This window comes from Trachypithecus francoisi, unplaced genomic scaffold, assembly GCF_009764315.1.
Source record: "Trachypithecus francoisi isolate TF-2019V2 unplaced genomic scaffold, Tfra_2.0 Lachesis_group12, whole genome shotgun sequence".
Taxonomy (NCBI): domain Eukaryota; kingdom Metazoa; phylum Chordata; class Mammalia; order Primates; family Cercopithecidae; genus Trachypithecus; species Trachypithecus francoisi.
Genome location: NW_022681457.1, coordinates 29881421 through 29900454, shown reverse-complemented (window position 1 = coordinate 29900454; position 19034 = coordinate 29881421). Strand labels below are relative to the sequence as shown.

At 41.2% G+C, this 19034-nt stretch overlaps 1 protein-coding gene across 2 annotated transcripts in view; it reads left to right on the top strand.

Moving 5' to 3' along the window:
• Positions 1-5933: 5933 nt before the first annotated feature.
• The window catches only part of WLS (Wnt ligand secretion mediator), a 135247-nt gene continuing 122146 nt past the window's right edge, over positions 5934-19034 (top strand). Inside the window, exon 1 of one of the 2 annotated variants that reach the window (XM_033225258.1) lies at positions 5934-6323. In XM_033225258.1, coding sequence (XP_033081149.1) covers positions 6218-6323 — 106 coding nt within the window. In that variant the 5' untranslated portion in view covers positions 5934-6217. The remainder of the gene's footprint in view (positions 6324-19034) is intronic. The other variant, XM_033225257.1, reaches the window with a different exon arrangement.

Below are 19034 nucleotides of genomic sequence, written 5' to 3'. Positions count from 1 at the left end.
ATTGCTGTAATTATTGGCATTATTCATAGGAGCTATTAACTGCCACTGTATTTGATGTTTGAGGAATGATGTCCTCCCTCACTCCCAGCCATTCCAGTTTCTTTTCACTAATGCAAAGTAGGAGAGGTCCTTGATTTTCATGTATATTATCCTCATGCAACCTTTGCTTTTCCATGTTACATATAGGCATCCTAAGCTGTTTTTATGGTACATTGTCCTTCATGCTGAGCTACATAGTGATGATTTTGAGCTAATCTACAATGGGGATAAAGATTGGGTTTTGGCTTGAGTCTGCGTCTATTCTTACCACATCTAGGCTAAGGTTGAGGTTAAGCCTCAGCTTCCCTTCCTGCCATTGGCCATGTATGGGAGGTCTCTCCAAACCCCTGCATAGCCAGGGACTGGAACTTGTTCATTCATCACTATTTATTAAAAAAATTTGTGTGCTGAGTCTGCCACGGTGCTGGGTGTTGTCTGCATATCACAGGAACCACTGTCCAGGGTAGATGTTTCTTGGCCTTCCTGGGTTTTCCACCTATTGCCACTCTGCACAGAGAGAAGCAGATGTCGAGGAACTTATAAGCATGACAAAGTTCAGGGGGAGATGGGGAAGAAGAGCTATCATGACATGAAGGAGCAGTCAGCTCAGCCCCTGTTTGGCTCATGCTATGAAAACTGGCAAAAAGAAAAAACCCTTTTTCCCACCTCTGCGCCAGGAACCCAGCACAGGTGATCTTAAATTCTTAAACACTGGAGGCTTCCCAGCTCTCTACTGCAGCTTCCTTCGAGCCTGAGAAACAGGGGGCTGGCTGGCTACTTCACACTGTTGATTGCCTCCCACTAGAGGCCTCTGGAAACCTGTAAAGTTTCTTACCTGCCCTTCCAGGTTGCCTGGGTTCAAAGAGGCAATTTTGTAAGAGAGACTATAATTAGGGGTTTTATAGTTTGTTTTTTGTTTTGCTCTCTGGGAACAGAATCCTCCCCCCCTATAACATGCTGTATTTGTTGAGTATTCACTTTGTGTCAGGCACTGTGCTAGGCACTTTTTATTTCGTTTAATGATCACAACCCATAAGACTGGCATTATTTATTCTTTGTAAGGAACGAGAAAAGTAATTTCCCCACATTTATTTACACAGCTAGCAAGACATAAAGCTGTGACTGAATAAGCCTAATGATTGAAATATCTGTGGAATGTAAAAGAAAAGGTGAAATGAAGATCTACAGAGGAGGTGGAGATGCAAAACGGGAGGGAGACGTGAGGTATTTATTAAGCAATTGAAGATCAGGTTGAAGTATTGGTTTTTTTGAATAGCTCCTACCCACAGTTACTGTGTAAAAGGAGGCATTAAGAAAGGTCTTGTATTTCCATACAAAATAAGACAATGGGGTCCACAGAAAAAGAAGGGAGGGGTGGTTTTGTTTGAGGGAAAAAGCATTTTAAAAGAAGTTGTGTGCGTGTGTGTGTGTGTGTATATATATATGTATGTGTGTATGTGTGTGTGTGTGTGGTGAAAAGTGACACTGAATAATAGAGTGTGAACCCACAGTGCTTGCTACATTCACAGGCACCAATTACAAGAAAATACCAACAACCATGGAGCCGTAGGGATGCCATTTATGGATAAAAGCTATTTATGAGAATGAGAAGACTCAGAGTGGGATTATTCCTCTTGTTAGGTCCCTCTGGGAAGTAAATTAGGTGTTTAAGGAGATGTATTCAATTCTTTTAGATCTCTACATTACATTTACTGCAATGCCAATAATAATATGCTGCTCGTGGCTTCCAAAGGAGGCTTTCTCAACTCCAGAATCTGAGCCCTCCTCCGCTGTGCTGGGACTGTGAGGCACACAAAGGCTCAGATCACACTCTCCTTGTGTTGAAGGAATTTACAAGCCGGTTGGGGTAACAACACATCAAATATATAGATACATGTGCAAAATGCAGCCTAGTGTATAGGTGCCAAGTAGGAATATAGTCAGTCAATTATATATAGGAATTGGGGGTGGGGGAAGAGTCATATTTACCTTCAGTTAGATATCCATTTATCCACTCATTCATTCATGCATTCATTCATCTATTCAATACATATGCATGGAACATCATTATGACCTTCCATATCTCAAACACTTTGAATAAAATGATGAATAAACCAGAATACCTAATTTAGAGTCTAGTGGAATGGAGTTGGAATGATCAGTTTTTATTGACAGAGTTGGATTTGTCCTTGGATCATTTCAGTCTCTGGGATAATCTACCTAATGACAATGACTCAAAACAAACTTTTCCTTGGCAGTTGGAAGTTTTGAAAACAGATGTTTCTATGCTAAAAACCACTGAGTATTGTGGAAGTTCAATACTAGATGTTGCCTTATTAACACACTTGTCAAGTAAAGTTAACCACCTAGACTTCTCCTAACATACGCTTAAAGAGTAATCACAATATGATAAAAATTTTAGAGCTGAGCAATAACTAATCAGTCATCAGTTTTACTAGTTTTTAAACACAAAATTATTGATTTTCCTTAAAGTTTCCTAAATATAATAATAATAAATATTCATTTATTACAAGAATACCATGAAGTAGTGCTATTATTCCCATTTTACGGAAGAGAAAACTCTTCTGTAAAGAGTGAAGCTTTTACAGAAGCATCAGAGTTGGTCTGTGAAGCCTCAGAGTTGGTAACTATGTAATGACCTGTTGATTCGAAACAAGGGGCAGAGCTGGGATCTGGGTTCCAAACCAGATCCAGCTGACTCTAACTGTCATGCTCTTTTCTATTCACCTGTGTTGTCCACTTGGGAAATAAAGATTCACAGTTGCTTTTAATGTTTAAAAAGATGTGATAGAAATTATGTTTTTTTAAAGCAACCCATGGTGATGAATACTATAGGTGTCTACTCCCACTCAGTTGGGCATTACTGGTAATCTCATGACAGAAGTACTGATTAGCAATTAGAAATATCCCTTTTTAATTAAAATAAGTATTTAATAAGTGCTCTCTTAAAGCAGGGGATCATCTTGGTGGAGAACCAGCATCTCATTTCCAGATAAAAAAACTGAAACCTAAGGAGTTAGGCTAGTTACTCTGCAGAGACGCATTTCGGAGCAGAGGGGGTGGAGTGTATCGTAGCAGCTCATTAAAAATTAAGTCAAGGAGTTCACTAATCTGAATAAATCAATGCTACCACTCCAGACATTTTTGGTGGATCAGACATTTTTTCAGTTTATATATGAAGTGGACGGGGGCCAGGCGTGGTGGCTCACACCTGTAATCCCAGCACTTTGGGAGCAGAGGTGGGTGGATCACCTGAGGTCAGGAGTTCAAGACTAGCCTGGCCAACATGGCAAAACCCTATCTCTACTAAAAATACAAAAATTAGCTAGATGTGGTAGTTGGCACCTGTAATCCCAGCTACTCAGGAGGCTGAGGCAGGAGAATTGCTTGGGCTCAGGAGGCAGAGGTTGCAGTGAGCCGAGATCGTGCCACTGCACTGCAGACTGGGTGACAGAAAGAGACTCTGTCTCAAAAACAAACAAACAAAACACCATTTTTTCTCTACCCTCTTATGGATAGTACTTGGGGGTCTGTGGACTAAACTGACAAAAGACAGATTGGCAAGGCAAAAGACAAATTTTTGTTCACATATAGCAAATGTATGTGGGCATCCATAACTACTCAAGGAAGCAGTTGTTAATAGAATTTGGAGCGTATATACTATCTCAATAGGAGAAGAAGGATATTCATGGGAAAACAAATGACTTTTAGGAGAGATAAATGGGCCTTTAGGAGTGTTGGGCTCAGAACATGATACCCCAAGGTATGGCACCTTGGCATGCTGAGTACTTTGAACTGAAGGACATTGGAAGGACAACAATTCTGTCTATTTCATCCTTTCTGATAGTACCTGGTGTTCGCCAAAGCAGAGGTAATTAATTACTATTCAGTGAATAACAATTGGACTGGGGTTCCTTTAGGGCAGGTGCAAGTACCTTGACATCTTGGTATCCTTGAGTGCTTAAGAAAGAAAGCCTGGAACATGTTAAGGGCTCAATAAGTGACTTGGATAAAGAGTTGAATGAGAGAATAGATAAACAGCAACCACAGTCATGCATTGCTTAATGATGGAAATACCTTCTGAAAATGTGTTGTTAGGTGATTTGTCATTGTGCAAATGTCATAGAGGGCATTTACATAAACCTATGTAGTATAACCTACTACAGACCTAGACTACACCGTGTAGCCAATTGCTCCTCAACTACAAACCTGTCTGGCATGTTACTGTACTGAAGACTATAGACAACTGTAATGCAATAGTAAGTATTCTGTGTATCTAAACATATCTATAGAAAAGGTGTTGCAAGAATATGGTATTATAACCCTATAGGACTATTGTCACATACACGGTATGTTGTTGTTGACTGAAACATCCTTAGCGACACATGATTGTATATCCTCAGAACTGTTAAGAACTATCAGATGTTGAAGAGATGGAGTTTTGTATGCATAAAGTTTGGTGCTTGTCCTTGACAAGTGTCTGTTCCACTTGGAGACTAGAAATGAATGCCTCTATTAAGTGTAACCTGCATGACATCTTCTATAAGGGCAATGAAAATTCAGGAACAGAGTAGAGGAGGAGAGAAGACAGGGAAAAATAGTCTCTTGGCATGAAGAGGGTGTGTAAGGATGGGAGGGACAAGAAACCAGGTGTGTGAATGGTGGTGGTAGAAACTGCGCGTATGGGGAGCAGGGTGGGGTATTTACCAAACCAAGGGTCTATTGAGTAAGGTGAGTTGTATTGACCAAGTGGCCAGTTTATGAAACATGGAAAAACCAGGTCCAGAAATTTAGACTTGATAGAGCAGGAAATCTCTATCAGGAGTCCCGCCCCTCTTTTTATGGAAGTTAAGTATAACTATAAATATATGATTTCTCACAAAGAGACAACAAACATTGTAACTTAGTATGTGTACCCTCTAAACCACCTAAGATCTCTTTAGACTTTTGAAATACAAAGCTGTGGGCTTGCTTTCACATTCACTTATTCATTCCACAAAAGATTATGGGGCACCTACTAGAGCTAGCACCATGTTAGGCACCATGGGGGGTACAAAGAATAAAAAAAAACTTGGTCCCTATTCCCCAGGAGTTTACAGCTCAGTGGTGGAGACAAACCTGTACATAAATCCTTACAATAGGAAGTAAAAATGTAAACACAGGATTGTGGGGACTCAGTTCCCAGAGATACTGCATGGAGGTGGTGTGGAAAATGAGATTTTTTTTTAGACTAATTGGTTTTGGATCAGGTTTAAAATTGATGGAGTAGAACATGTAGAACATGTTCTCTTTAAGGCAATAACCAGGGTTAAGGCTGTGGAAGCACATGCGCTGGAGTAACGAACAGTGGTCTGATTTGGCTGGAGCGCTAGGTTCCTCAAGGGGCGCCGTGGGGAATTTAGCTGGTTCTGTGCCCAATAACGAGGCTGGGAACCTGGTAGAAAGAATTCGAGCTGAGACTTTATTTCGCATCTCTGTGTTTTGACTTAGGCATCTATTGGGCCCTTTAAAAAAAATTCTCCTCCTCTTTCCCAAAGAGAGTTCTAGCAGTTGGGGGTGGGGTGGAGACCGTTTCCTAAAGTCAACGTGTAAGTTAAAGGTCTGCAAGGCGGTCCACCGGTGATTTAAATCTCGCACTTCGGAAACCAGAAAAGGAAACCTGTGAGAAGCTGGGCAGGGGGAACCCGCTTAACATCAACAGCAACCCCCAAATGGCACCAGTCCCTGGAGGGACAGGTTGCAGGCCAGGCTCGGGAGCCGGGCGCCAGCACCCGCCAGAGCGCTGAGCCCCTAACTGGTGGGCAAGGGGTAGAGGAAGAGAGGGAGGGAGGGAGGGAGGAAGCGCGAGAGGGAGGGAGGAAGAAAGGGAGGGAGGCGGCGTCATGTGATCCGCTTCCCTGCTCCTTTAAGCGTCCACAGGCGGCGGAGCGGCCACAATCACAGCTCCGGGCATTGGGGGAGCCCGAGCCGGCTGCGCCGGGGGAATCCGTGCGGGCGCCTTCCGTCCCGGTCCCATCCTCGCCGCGCTCCAGCACCTCTGAAGTTTTGCAGCGCCCAGAAAGGAGGCGAGGGAGGAGGGAGTGTGTGAGAGGAGGGAGCAAAAAGCTCACCCTAAAACATTTATTTCAAAGAGAAAAGAAAAAGGGGGGGCGCAAAAATGGCTGGGGCAATTATAGAAAACATGAGCACCAAGAAGCTGTGCATTGTTGGTGGGATTCTGCTCGTGTTCCAAATCATCGCCTTTCTGGTGGGAGGCTTGATTGGTAAGTGCGGAGAGCTGCAAACTTTTCCCCCTTTCTGTCTTTTCGGGCCCCTTCCCTCTTTGCCTCTTGGGCTACTTGTTACAGTATCACTGCCTTGCTTCTATGATCTAATTAGTCCGGCTATTGTGCTTAAGAAAGCAGAGCTCCATGGGGCTCCGTGGGGCACAATCCAGTCTAGTGGCTAAGAGAAAAGGAGGGGAAAAAGTTTTGGCCTAGTTTCAGTATCCACTTGAAAGGCAGGAGGGGGGCGGCGGGGGTGGGAATCTTAAGCATGGCGACGGATCGCGCGAGGAAGCGCTGGGTTACAAAGTTGATTGCTCGCCGCCCCCCCCCCGCTTTTTCCCGCGTTCCCCCCCTTTTCCTCTCCAGTCCCTTCCAATCAGCTCCGGGAGGGCAACGTAATCGACTTTATTAGGAACAACAGAAGAGTCGGGGAACTGCGCCCGGCGCAAATCCGGAGCTCTGTTACAAGGCTGAGATACTTGCATGGTTGTAAATGCATTTGGTCGTCTTTGCTAGACGCTGAGGGTTTGCATTTTGGGGTCCCGACCTTTGCGCCCTGCTTTCCCGCCGCACTCCACCCCACGCTCTGCCGTGTACAGGTCCGAACTGTGGGCCGGGCGGTTGGATAGGATGGGGTGGAGTGGGAGGGAGTCCTTGACCAGCGCTGCGGGAAGTTGGAGAGGTCGGAGGGGAAAAGCGTATCCGAAAGCTGTTGCTTTTGGCCTCTTGCCCACTCGCGAATATCCCTTCCCCCACTTCTTAGAGCCCCGAGAGCCGGAGACTGTGGATCCCCCGTCCTCCCTTGGCGCTTAGGAGAGCGCCCCCCGCTCCCACCACAGCCCCCCGCAGGTGACAGCTCCCGGGTCCCCCGGCGACAGCGCCCGCTCCGGGAGACCTCCCCTGGCGTGCACCTCCCGGACCTCTCTGAGTCAAACAGGCTTCCGGGTGAAGAAAACCGCCTCACGGACCGTCTGCTCTGAAAAACTCCCTTCCGCTCGCTGTCTCCCCATCTCCATCCATCCTCCCGCCTCTCTGCACACTCGCGCCCCCCGCGCCCCCTCAAGATTTGGGACATCCCGGCACGAACTTCAATGCCAACTTTGCAGCGTGCGCGGACAGGAGGGTCGGTTTCTTTACTTCACGGCTTTGTTAAACTTTGCGGAGTGGAGAGTCCACGGAGGGGCTTTCTCCGCGCGTGCCTTTGCGGGCGCCCACGCGATATGAGGTGCGGGGGAAACGCCCGGGGGCGCGGGCAGCGTCGCTGCCAGAGCTGCACAGGCGTGGGCACCTGAGTCGTGTGCGTGGCGTTTTGTCTCCAGACTTGGGTTTGATGGGAACAAATAATAGGGAGTTTGGTACTATAAATCACGGTAACATCCAAGCCAATTGTCTTAAACAAAGGAGAGTGGGTGAAGCGTCATCAATGAGAGAAATACCTAAAGGAGACAGTGCTCTTTTCTCTGTGTGCATTTATCCACAAAGCAGAAAGGGGTGCAGAGTTTTCAAACAATCTCGTATCCCCAGTGTGGGCCAAACAGCTTCATATTTTTCTTTCTGGAACCCTACCCTCAACACACACACACACACACACACACACACACACACACGTTGGCTTTTGTGTTAAGAGCTCCTGTTTGGCTACATGCAATCTCGTTTCCCCGTATTGGATTTTTCGAGGCTCTTAATACCTTCTCTGCTGGGAGCTGAAGGCAGCCTTCCCTGTGCCCTCACAGTGATTATGCAGCGGTTACAATTACACCTCTTGTCTCCCTTGATGAGCAGTTGCAGTTAGATGCCATTGGATCTTGTGTGATTTCAGTGGCAGACCATAATTAAAATTTCTTGCACCTTGTGCTTTCAGAATTAAATTGGCCTATTATCCCTGTCTGACCTTCATCCTCTTTGAGGTTTTTGCACAAGCAGCAAACCATTACACATAGTTTCCTGGTGTTTGTTGGTGTGTTTCTTTTTCTTTTTCTAGGCTGATCTCCTAGCTTTGCAGAGCCCATTATCCATGATGTAGGCTTCCTAGGGCACTTCTGGAACTAGTAGGATTTCTGGGATCCTACCACCAAGGAGAAGCCCTAAGGGCACTCGTGAGTGGCTGGTGGACATTGGAGTGACTATAGGGTCAGAACACTTGTCTGTTCCAAATAGGGTTTGTCTGGAGTAAGTGGTGCCAAAGATTGTTTTTCCTGAAGAATGTGGTTAATGACAACAACCTCAAAAAGTCTGTGGCAGGTGCTAACTGTAACTAGATTCCCCTCAATTAATAAACTGCTTTATTCCAATTTCTTTGAAATATATCTATGTATAACACTTCTTGGAGGAAACTGTGTAAGTTTACTGCTTACCTTCTCTCCTTCCTCAGTTGCAAAGGCTGTGTCTCCAGTTCAGATCAGTTAGCCCATGTTGAACAGTGACTTAGCCTTTCCTCTTTCACTTAAAGAGTAATTGTTTTTGCTCTTAAACAAATCTAAAAATTTAGGTGGGACCCAAATATGGGAAATAAATATCAACAAAATGTAAGTGAAAAATTTTCCCACCAAACTTCCCTAAGCTGGAAAACAGAGGAAACTAAGGAAAGAATAGCAACAAAGTGGGCAAGCGGAAACAGTAGTTGAAGGAACAGTTTGTAGGCTGGAAAGTCAAGGTAAAGTTCAGAAACCTCCTCTGCTCTCTCCAGTGAGAAGAGAACTCCTCCGCTGCTCATTGTTACTGCTACTTAAGAAGTCAGTTGTCCTGGGTGTGAAATGTCTCTCTAATATGTCTGCAGTAGGCCAAGTGAGAAAAAGAAATGTCCCCTTTGAACTGGCCAGAATATATTTTTCTTTTTGATCACTCTTTGCTGATAAAAGTAAACTTAGGAAGAGCAACTTAGGAAGAGGAGAATATAAATGGCAAAGCTCTTGTTTGTAAGGGTGTAAGGACCACATACACCACACACACAAATATACAGCACAAAAACAACCACCCCACCAAACAACAATGACAATCCATGAACCCCAAAAGTGACCAGGCAAGTGAGTTAACTAGCAGGCTTCAGGCTCCTTATTGGTAGATGAAGGAGTTTAAGGTCCCTTTCAGTTCTAAAATTGTGTAACTCTTTCAGTACTTAGAGAATTGTACATGACATTTAAACTGTTGTTTGGTTGTAGCCTTCTAGATTTGATGGAGACAATTTAAACATTCACTATAAAAGCAAATAGCCTCCAGGGTTTGACTTTGGTTTAGCCAGCTTAAATATTCTCCTATTTCAATGTCCTTCTTACCAAAGAAAACCACATTTTTTTGCTTGCTTTTTTTTTTTTTTTTTTTTTTTGGCACCAGTGTCTATAAGCTAAACCTTTAATGGGATTTTGCAAAAAGGCTCTGAAAGCAATATCTTACATAGTAGAACTTGGGGTATTTATAAATTCACTGATTTATATCATGCTTTTGTAAAAACTTTGAGCCACTATGAAACCATACATCTGATACATCTAGTATTCTAAATACATCTAAATACATTCTAAATATTTAGAAATTATTTTAAAATGCTGTAGTGCCTGAAGGAAAAGATAAATATTTTAAAAAATATAACTTTATTCTCCTTAAAAATAAGCCTGCAGAAAACTTAAAAATCATTTTCCTTTGATTTCATGTTTGGTGAATTTAACTCCTGAAAAGGCAGTTTTGGGGGTGGTGGAAGCAGGGAGGGGAAGGAGACCATGTAGCCTGAAAAGAGAGTGCAGACTGAAAATCATGAACTTGAATCCCATTATGTGCAATTTGCTCAGCCTCAAATTAGTCATGTCTCAGGAATATAATGGTTGAAAAAGCAGGTCACTGTTCTCAACTCTTCTAAAACTGCTAAGAGTATGAAGATCAGAACTGGATTAATAGAAAATTGTTGCATTGTTTTCAGCACACCCTTAAATGGGAGTATTACAAACATAAAGTATCAACAAATCACCAATTATTATTTCTTTAGAAAAGATCATTATTTCTTCCAAAAGGTAACTTATGTGAGTGGCCTTTTTAAATTTTTAATGCTGAGGATGTAATGTATACTGTATAAGATATAACATACACACATATGTAATCAATTTTCTCAGTATTGTGCATGGATTATCTACTTCTTTCAATGATGTAGCTAGCCCACAGGATTGTGCTAGTATTGTTTAAGTGGAGGCAATTGGTCTTTACTGTGACCCATTTATGGGAGCTTTTGTTTCTACTGCTGTTGTTTATTTGGAAGTTGCAGATTTTTAAGAAATTAAATTACAGTTATGCCGAGTATATGTGTTTGCTCCCCAGTTTATTAGATTTTAAGCTTGTTACATTTATTTTAATATATCTTAATGATGCAATAGCTGTAATCCTTCAGTATTTGGGCATCTGGTGAGAATCTTGGTAAGTATTAATCAATTGGTTTTTGGTTGATGTTAAGCCATATTTTTCTGTATTTGATTCTGCTTTTTATTTTGTAAAATGTCATTGTTTTCATCTTTGTTAACTGCTGGAAGTATCTAATGTGGTTTGTATGAGTACTGTGCAACGTTACAAATTAATCTTTTTTAAAAGAACATGAATTTTTTTAGTAATTGAAATTACAACATTTGCCTTAAAAAAAAAAAACTAAACTATTTGGTTCTTGCAGTGTAATCATCCTCGTGCTAACAATCTCTAATTGCTCTTTTTTTTTTTTTTAATGAGACAGAGTCTCGTTCTGTCAGCCAGGCTGGAGTGCAGTGGCTCACTGCAACCTCCACCTCCTGGGTTCAAGTGATTCTCCTGCCTCAGCCTCCTGATAGCTGGGATTGCAGGTGCCTGCCACCACGCCCAACTAATCTTTGTATTTTTAGTAGAGACGGGGTTTCACCAGATTGGCCAGGCTGGCCTCAAACTCCTGGCCTCAGGAGATCCACCCGCCTCGGCTTCCCAAAGTGCTGGGATTACAGGCACTAGACGTCCGGTTCTAATTGCTCTTTCATCTGATTGTTCTTTCAGCACAGCCTGTCTAGACTTCTATTCGAACTTTCCCTTTTCCTGTTATAGTGAGAAACATTTCCTTGAGCTAATAGTGTTATTGTGGCTTTGTGAGGTTTTCAGGTTCCCTGCCTGAAACCCAGATCGAGACCTAAGGCCTTCCCTTCCTACATGACATTTTACAATAATTCGACCTTAAAATTTTTAAATCCATATAAATTGCAGAAAGATTTCTTACCTTATATTCCTCATAAAGGTGTTTCTATGGAGATTTAGAATTTAGAATTTGTTGAAATTATATAAAGGTCCTTAGTTTAAACCTCCTGTGTGCTACTTGCCTGATTTGCAAAATATCTATCAGGGTGTACTGTGTGCTTAGGATGGGGCTACATGCCGACACGGGATTAGTAAAGAGGAGACATGGAGCTTGAGTAAACTAGCGGAGCTGTAGGTAGAAAAGAGCCCCTCTTCATCTAAGTTTACAAAAAGATTTCCTAGGATGTAGTTTTCTAGCATCAAGATAATTTTCACGTATTTATTGGGAATTCGAGAATGTATGAAATTAGAACCCCTACTAATTATACCATCAACTAATTATATTAATATTTCATCAATATATAAAATAATATTAATATATTTATAGATCTATTAATAAAATGATAAAATGTTTAACATGTACAGAATGTGCAATATGTGCCAAAACCTGTCTAATTGCATCTGTACAAAACCTTGGCAAATTGGTATTTTTGTACCCATTTTACATGTAAGGGAACTGAGGTGCAGAAAGATCTAGTAAAATTGCACAAGATTACCTAGCTACTCGTGGTCAAAGCTGGGATCAAACTCCAGTCAATCAGACATCAGAGCCTAGATTATCAGCTTTAGGTGATCTTCCCACTTTCCCCAAAACCTTGACTTTTAGACCTGAATAAAAATATGAATGCAGGGAAACATGAGACTAGCACTAAAACTGATTTCTCATTTTTATAATCAGGTAACATCAAAAGGAAGAAAATATTAAATGTGATGATAAATGAAATGGAGTCCAGCTGTATAGACCCAAACAGTGCCTTGCCAAGGCTGAGGGAGGACATGTCTTGAGAAGTTGGACTATGCCAGCCCAACCAATTCCATTCGAGTTCTAACCAGTCCCCATAATTGTATGAATCATCCAATTGACTAAAGCAGCCAAGTTTGTTAACCATCAAATGTTTGAGATTCTGCTACTTGTAAGAAGATTACTCAATTTTATTTTCTCTAGTTGGTGATTTTAACATATATGTAGTTATACAGTAAGTCTGGACTTTTTCAAAGGAGAGGGAAGAAAGAATCAGTGAAGGTTGGAGAGGTTTTTAGAGGGTGTGTGTTGGCAGTGATGGTGGAGGAATTGAGAAAAAAGCCTCTTTCTGAAAGTTGAAAATTCTTTTCCCCTACGGAGAATTTTTGTTTATATGCACACCCATGCATAATAATGAGGGCATTTTAAACCAGAGACTCCTACAAACAGCCACCCTGACAGCAGGAATAGGTACATTTTGTTCTTTGGAAAATAGGCTAATAGAGTTCTCTCTTCAAAGATTTGCAGCCCTTGATTTTGATAGAGACCCTGAGAGGTAATGGGACACAGGAAGCATCAAGATATGAAATGATCACAACTATTTCATTTAGGTCTTACTTTTTCTCTGAAGGGTTGTGATGGTGGCCTAATAAATGTGCCAGCTCTGCACAGTTCTAGAGAAAGTGCCTGCATGGGGATGTGGGAAGGAGAGGAGGAAAGTGAAGAGGAGGAGCTTGAGACATGCCAATTCTCAAACTTAATGATCTCAAACTTTAGTGTTTTCTAACTTTTCTTTTGGTAAAAAGATGAATCTAAAAGGATTGCTAAATTAAAACAATGATGTATAATTTATAATATAAAAATACTAAATTTCTATAGCCTCTTACTACTACCTCTTCCCCCTGCCCCCTACATTCTACCCCTGACTAAATCTTGTAGGGGAGCAAAAGCAGTAATCATATTGGAAGACTGGGGGACTATGGAAAGCATTTCACATATAAAGATTCACTTAATGATCATATCATCCCAAAGAAGCAAATACTTCACTTTGTTCAATTTTCACATGACTCTGAGGCTCATTTAAGAACCTTTTCTGAGGTTGCAGAGATAGTAAATGAGAGGGTTAAGACTCAAGCCCACAGTCCTTGATTGAATCCTAAGCCATATTCTTAAGCTTAATGCCATTTTCTTCCCATTGTCCTTTCCATTTCTATGGGAAACAAAGGGGTGAGTGTGGTGAAACTGATTCTATACAGATTGAGCAGAAGATGAAAGTTCAAACCCCCACTACCTTTTCTTTTTGCTTCCACCCCTTCCCCAAACTCACATCACTGCACGGTTACTGATCGTTGGCCTATTACTTCCTAAACAAGGGATCCCCAACTCCTAAGACATAAGAACCACCTACACCAGCCATTGTAAATATTGACCAGTGTTTCTGGGCTGTGCTAGGGAGGACTGAACCTAAGAAAATTACATGCCAACACTCCCCAAAGGAAATTGTTGCATACAACAGAAGATGGCTGAGAGTTGTAATGGGAAATTTGTTGAGATAGTGGGCCCTCTGAATGCCCCCTGGATTTAGCATGCACAGTAGGTCCTAAAGGTAGCTGTTGAAGAAATGGGAGTGTAATGAGGATGTGGAATAGGAAGATGGGGGTAGAATATAGACTCAAGAAAAGAAAATGAAGCGCTCTGGAAATATATGAGACTATCTTTTCAAGGACACAGCTTGTGCCTGGATTTCCAAAACCTGCTTCCAGTGCCACCCAATCCTCCAAAACTGAGCTAACATTTCTATCTGCTATGCCTATTTAAATCCTGGGCCTTCAAGTTTAATTTTCTGCTCCCCCTTTCTCCTTAGTACTCCATTCTCATAATATAATCTGGCCAAGGGGTGTTCTTTCTTTGCTGGCCCACAGGAATTACAGGGTCTTCTTAAACATCTGGTTAATTCCCTGGGTTAACTCAGAGGTTTTATCCACAGATACACATTTCCAAGAAAGCAGAGGTAATTGAAAGAAAAGGCCAAGTTATTACATTTGTTTTGGCAAGACATTATGATTTTCCTTTAGAAAGAAGATAATAAGTCTGTAAATGGTTGATTCAGTTTTTCTTCAGACCTAGTTTAATAAGGCCAGGCTCATGAAAGTTGGTTGGAGGCCAGTTAACTGCTGCCTTAGTCCTGCCTGACCCCCTCGCAAAGAGAGAGCTTCTGGTCTCAAAGCAGTGTCATGTATTGGAGAGAAACTTGGCTACGACTCTGCACACAACCTGTGGCCTCAATGATCCCAAAAAAGTCATAAAATCTCATTGACTCTCTCTCTTAACTGTGATGTGAAACAGAGCCTTACTTCCTCATGGGGATTGCTACAAGCATTAAATATCACTAGAATCTACTATCTTGAGGACTTGGCACTTGCTGGAGTGTCTCATTGAGCCAGGCCCATCAGAGATGTGATTTCCAAAGGACTTTGCACTGAAACTATTTGCTTAATCCCAAATCCATCTCTCCTACTTTTCTTTGTCCCTCTCTGTTCTTAGATCTGGGAAAATGTACACATGACACTGTTTATTGTCCATTCTTTTCCTTCTTTGAGTCACCACCGCTTTGCCCAACACCTACAGATTTGTGGATGGGAATGACCCAAAACCTTACTTGGTTTGGGTTTGAAAGTTCAAGGAGGTCATCCTGCTTTCTAACATTTGTTCCTGTGCTATAACCAAGTATTTCATTTTGAACCTCCCCCAAATGATATATATTAATGTTATTGCAGAAAATTAACAAATAAGAACACAAGCCCAAACTTCTCCTAAAGCATGCACATTTTACTCCCAAGAGAATCTCTCATGCTTTTACTCAGTCTATTACTTCTGCTTTATATACAATGTTAATGAAGCTTGATTATGCCATTTTGTAAGTCTATACTTCTGAGTTGGGATGATTTGCCAACCCTCACTGGCAGCACAGACTTGTAGAACTATGGTAACATGAGGACATAGGAAGAGACAAGAAATCGATTAAAAGTCTCTATTCAGAATAAGAATGCCTGGGATTCAGGGGTCTCTGGGATATTAGGCATGTCATTTCACACATCAGTGGTATCTCCACACCTGCCCACCCCCTCCCCCCGCACCTTGGCAACATCAATACATTCTAGGCCAATATGATACTTGATCCTACCCCAAAGCTGTGTGATTTTGTCACTGTCCATGAGTGCGGCTACTTGGATCCATTGTACCCATACACTTTGGTGGTGTTTGGCCTGAATAGAAGCTAAAGAGCTTGTCAGTATTAAATCATAAGGATGAAAGGGCCTTCGAGACTATCTTGTTCTACCTTAATTTAGAAGGAATTTGAGTCCCAGGAAAGGGATGCCCTTCAGTTCATGCAGTTAGAGGCAGAGCCACAGCCACGGCTTGGATGCAGTTTCTAATGCTACTCAGTGCCCCAAAGATATGTGTCCTTCAGAGTTGCAGTGTGAAGATCATCTGGTTTCTGTCTAAGGCTATTATAGAGTTAATGTGCACAACTGGTGCTTCTTATAGCTCGATTGATTTTTCTGTTACTTGAAAATAAAATAGCAATAACTTTGTCATCTCCCCCTTCCCTTTGTATCCTTAATATACTTAGCCAATCCCTTATGGAACAACAGAATTACATGGAATGTTATGCTATGCTATGTGGATTTTAAAGAACGCTACAGATTAAAAAAAGAAAAAAACTAAATTCCTTCCTTGCTTGCTGAGGGCGTGGTACATTCCCTTCCTCCTGCTTGGGGAAATGTAAATTTAAAACTCTTTAAAAAACACACACCAAAACCACGCAGTATAGTCATTACTTATCCAATCCAAAGCACAGTCCATGTGTCTAGTTTTAAGACTTTATCAGTCTGAGGCTTCCTTGACTAAAAAAATCTATGACTAATTCTTGTGCTTTCGGAGGATGTTTGTGACACGCATAATTCCAGAGTTACAGTGAACTTGGGGTCAAGTCACATAACCTTATATATTTTGGTCAGATTTACATACAAAAGCAGCAACAAAATTCCTCATTCTTTGTCTCTGCCATTTCTTCACTTTGAAGGTAATTGCAAGCAGAAAATTCACATTGCCAAAATAAGGCTTATAATGTTGTGGGCCCCTCCTTTGTGACTAACAAAGTGCAATTCGAGTGGTGCAAGTATTATACTGTAAATTCTTCCTCCTCTGTCTTTTCGTTTGGTTGAAACTGAGCAGAGTCACGAAGCACTGTTTTTCTGCACCATCTAATTTAGCTGAAATGAATCTTGACTTTTAAGTCTGTTTAACAAGCTTGCCTTCAGGTGATCACCATTAAAAAAGTTACGTTCCATGCTTTATGAATTCCAGCCTTCTTTCGAGGCAGAGCAGCCCTTTTTGAGGTTCTATTTCTTTTACTCAGTTCTCATATATTTTATCTGCTCTTATTTAGGTTGTAATTTGCCCTGGAGCAGAATGCCTCAGACATGGAAAAGACATAGAAAAGACATTCCTTTCTTTTTTCTGTTCTGTTGAGCTAGTTCTGGCTTGTGTGAACCAGGCTTCTACTTTAGCCCCTGTGTGTCTGGGCTAAGTGAAGTCGTAGATAAGATTTTTACTGAGGCCTTGAAAAGACTGCACATTGGGTCTTGCTGTCACTTATAGAACATCTCAGAAAGGTTTTGCTTCTTGAGGATCATATGAGGATGTGGGTGGGGTGGGGCTTGGCTGTGACAGGCAACTGTGGGACCTCAGCTATCTTTTTATTCATGCCTCCCCCTGAATTTCAGAATGTGCAGGTCCATGAGTATGCCAGTATTAAATCCCTGGCACTATTCTTTGAACATGCCCAAACAGGACAGAGCTTTGCTCTATGAGAATGTGGTATTTCTGGGTAATAGTCGATGAAAGAGAAAAAAAAACACAGGACAATTTGTAAATGCTCAAGATTTTTAAACTGAAAGGGCACTAAAGTCATCTTTTAATTAGCATTTGTTTCTCTTTTTACAGATATCAGAAGAATTCCTCCAGTACCTTCCTTCCCTCCCCCACCCACTTCTTGAAAAAGAGAAAGTTTAGGAGATCGATGAGCAGTTATGCTTGGGATTTTAACAAAGTCAGGATTAATGTATCTATGAGACCGTAATATTTCGGTGATAAAACTTTGACTAATTACTTAAAGCATGTAAAGGAAAGGCATTAACTCTTCCCACTGGACAGAACTGTTACTTTTGTAATTTTGAAATTTTTGAAATTTTAGTAATTTTGAAAGTTGCCTCTTGATGTGGGCTTCTTACAGGATTCTTGAGAAATAGTCACTCTATAAAAATAACAGTGTTGGCTGGAGGTTTTCCATGTGACAGTTCGTGTTAAATGAGAAGCTTAATCCTTGAGAAACTTGATCCCTCCATTCAAAGTGATTGGATTTCTGTAATAACTGATGGAATGTGGTTTTATGGTTGATCAATGGCAGTGATCTGATTTATCTCTTTGTTATCAAACTTGCTTTGTGACCTAGACTAACCATTGAAATTCTGTGAGCCTCAATTTCCCTCAACCAAAAACCTCTGAGTCACAGGGGGTTGTGGGATTTAAATGAGAGAACATGAGTTCTCTCATTGGGAGCCTGCACATAGGTGTTAGATCAATTAATATATGTGAGCCATTTCTCTGAAGTAGAGGTTGCCCATAATTAACTTTTCAAGTCTGTTTGTTTGTTTATTCTGGAGTCAACCTGTGTCTTGTAAGGTCAATGGCAGGTTATTTCTGCCTCTTAATGGATTGGATAAAATTAGAAACCCAGCCACCCTACTTGATAGCCTTTCCTGTTAGGCAAGATCTATGCTCCAATAGTCCAAGAAGCAGGTCATTCATATATTCGGTAAATTAGAATGATTAACTTGGGTTGTTTTTCTGTTTTTAACCAACATTTTATTTGAATCTAAATGTTTGTCTTTTAAAATTCTGGGCCAATATTCATGGCGCTTTAGAGCATAGATAAGCCCAGGTAGCACGACTTTTAAATGGATATTACTCATTTTGTGGAAGAGATCTATTCCCTCTTTGCTTGCTGCAAAGTGAATCCCAGCTGTACTTCTGTTTTACATTATAAAATTGGAGTCATCATCCACTGGGAAATTTTTTTGCTTCTAGATATAACGTAAATGACAAAGACTTTTTAAAGTCAAACTTTGAGGAAAAATGATTTTTAAAAATAAAATATTAATCACTTCTGAAATATTAGCTAGAATTATATTGCTGTTTTATAAGAAATTTTAAACAAAAATAATGATTAAAATATAACCTCTGTCAAACTATAAGCTGTATGAGAATGAGGATGATTTAATATATTCACCTTTATTGTTGTTACTACAGATCAGTGCAATGTAGGTACCCAATAATATCTGTTGAAGGGATGAATAGATGAATGCCTTGCATTCCATCTATTGTGGAGGTAACTAAAATGCTTCTACTTTAAGGCTTTGAGGCCTGCCCTAAGTTTTATAACATTATATTCCAGGCTATTATTATTTAAATGGGGGGAGGGTTTTTATTATTCACTTGAACATAAAAGATTGTGTTACCTTCATAATACACATGCTTACATCTCTAAAGTGGTACAATTTTGGAGTTGGAAACAGACCTTTTTCTATTATATTGTAGAAACTAAGGCCCAAGGA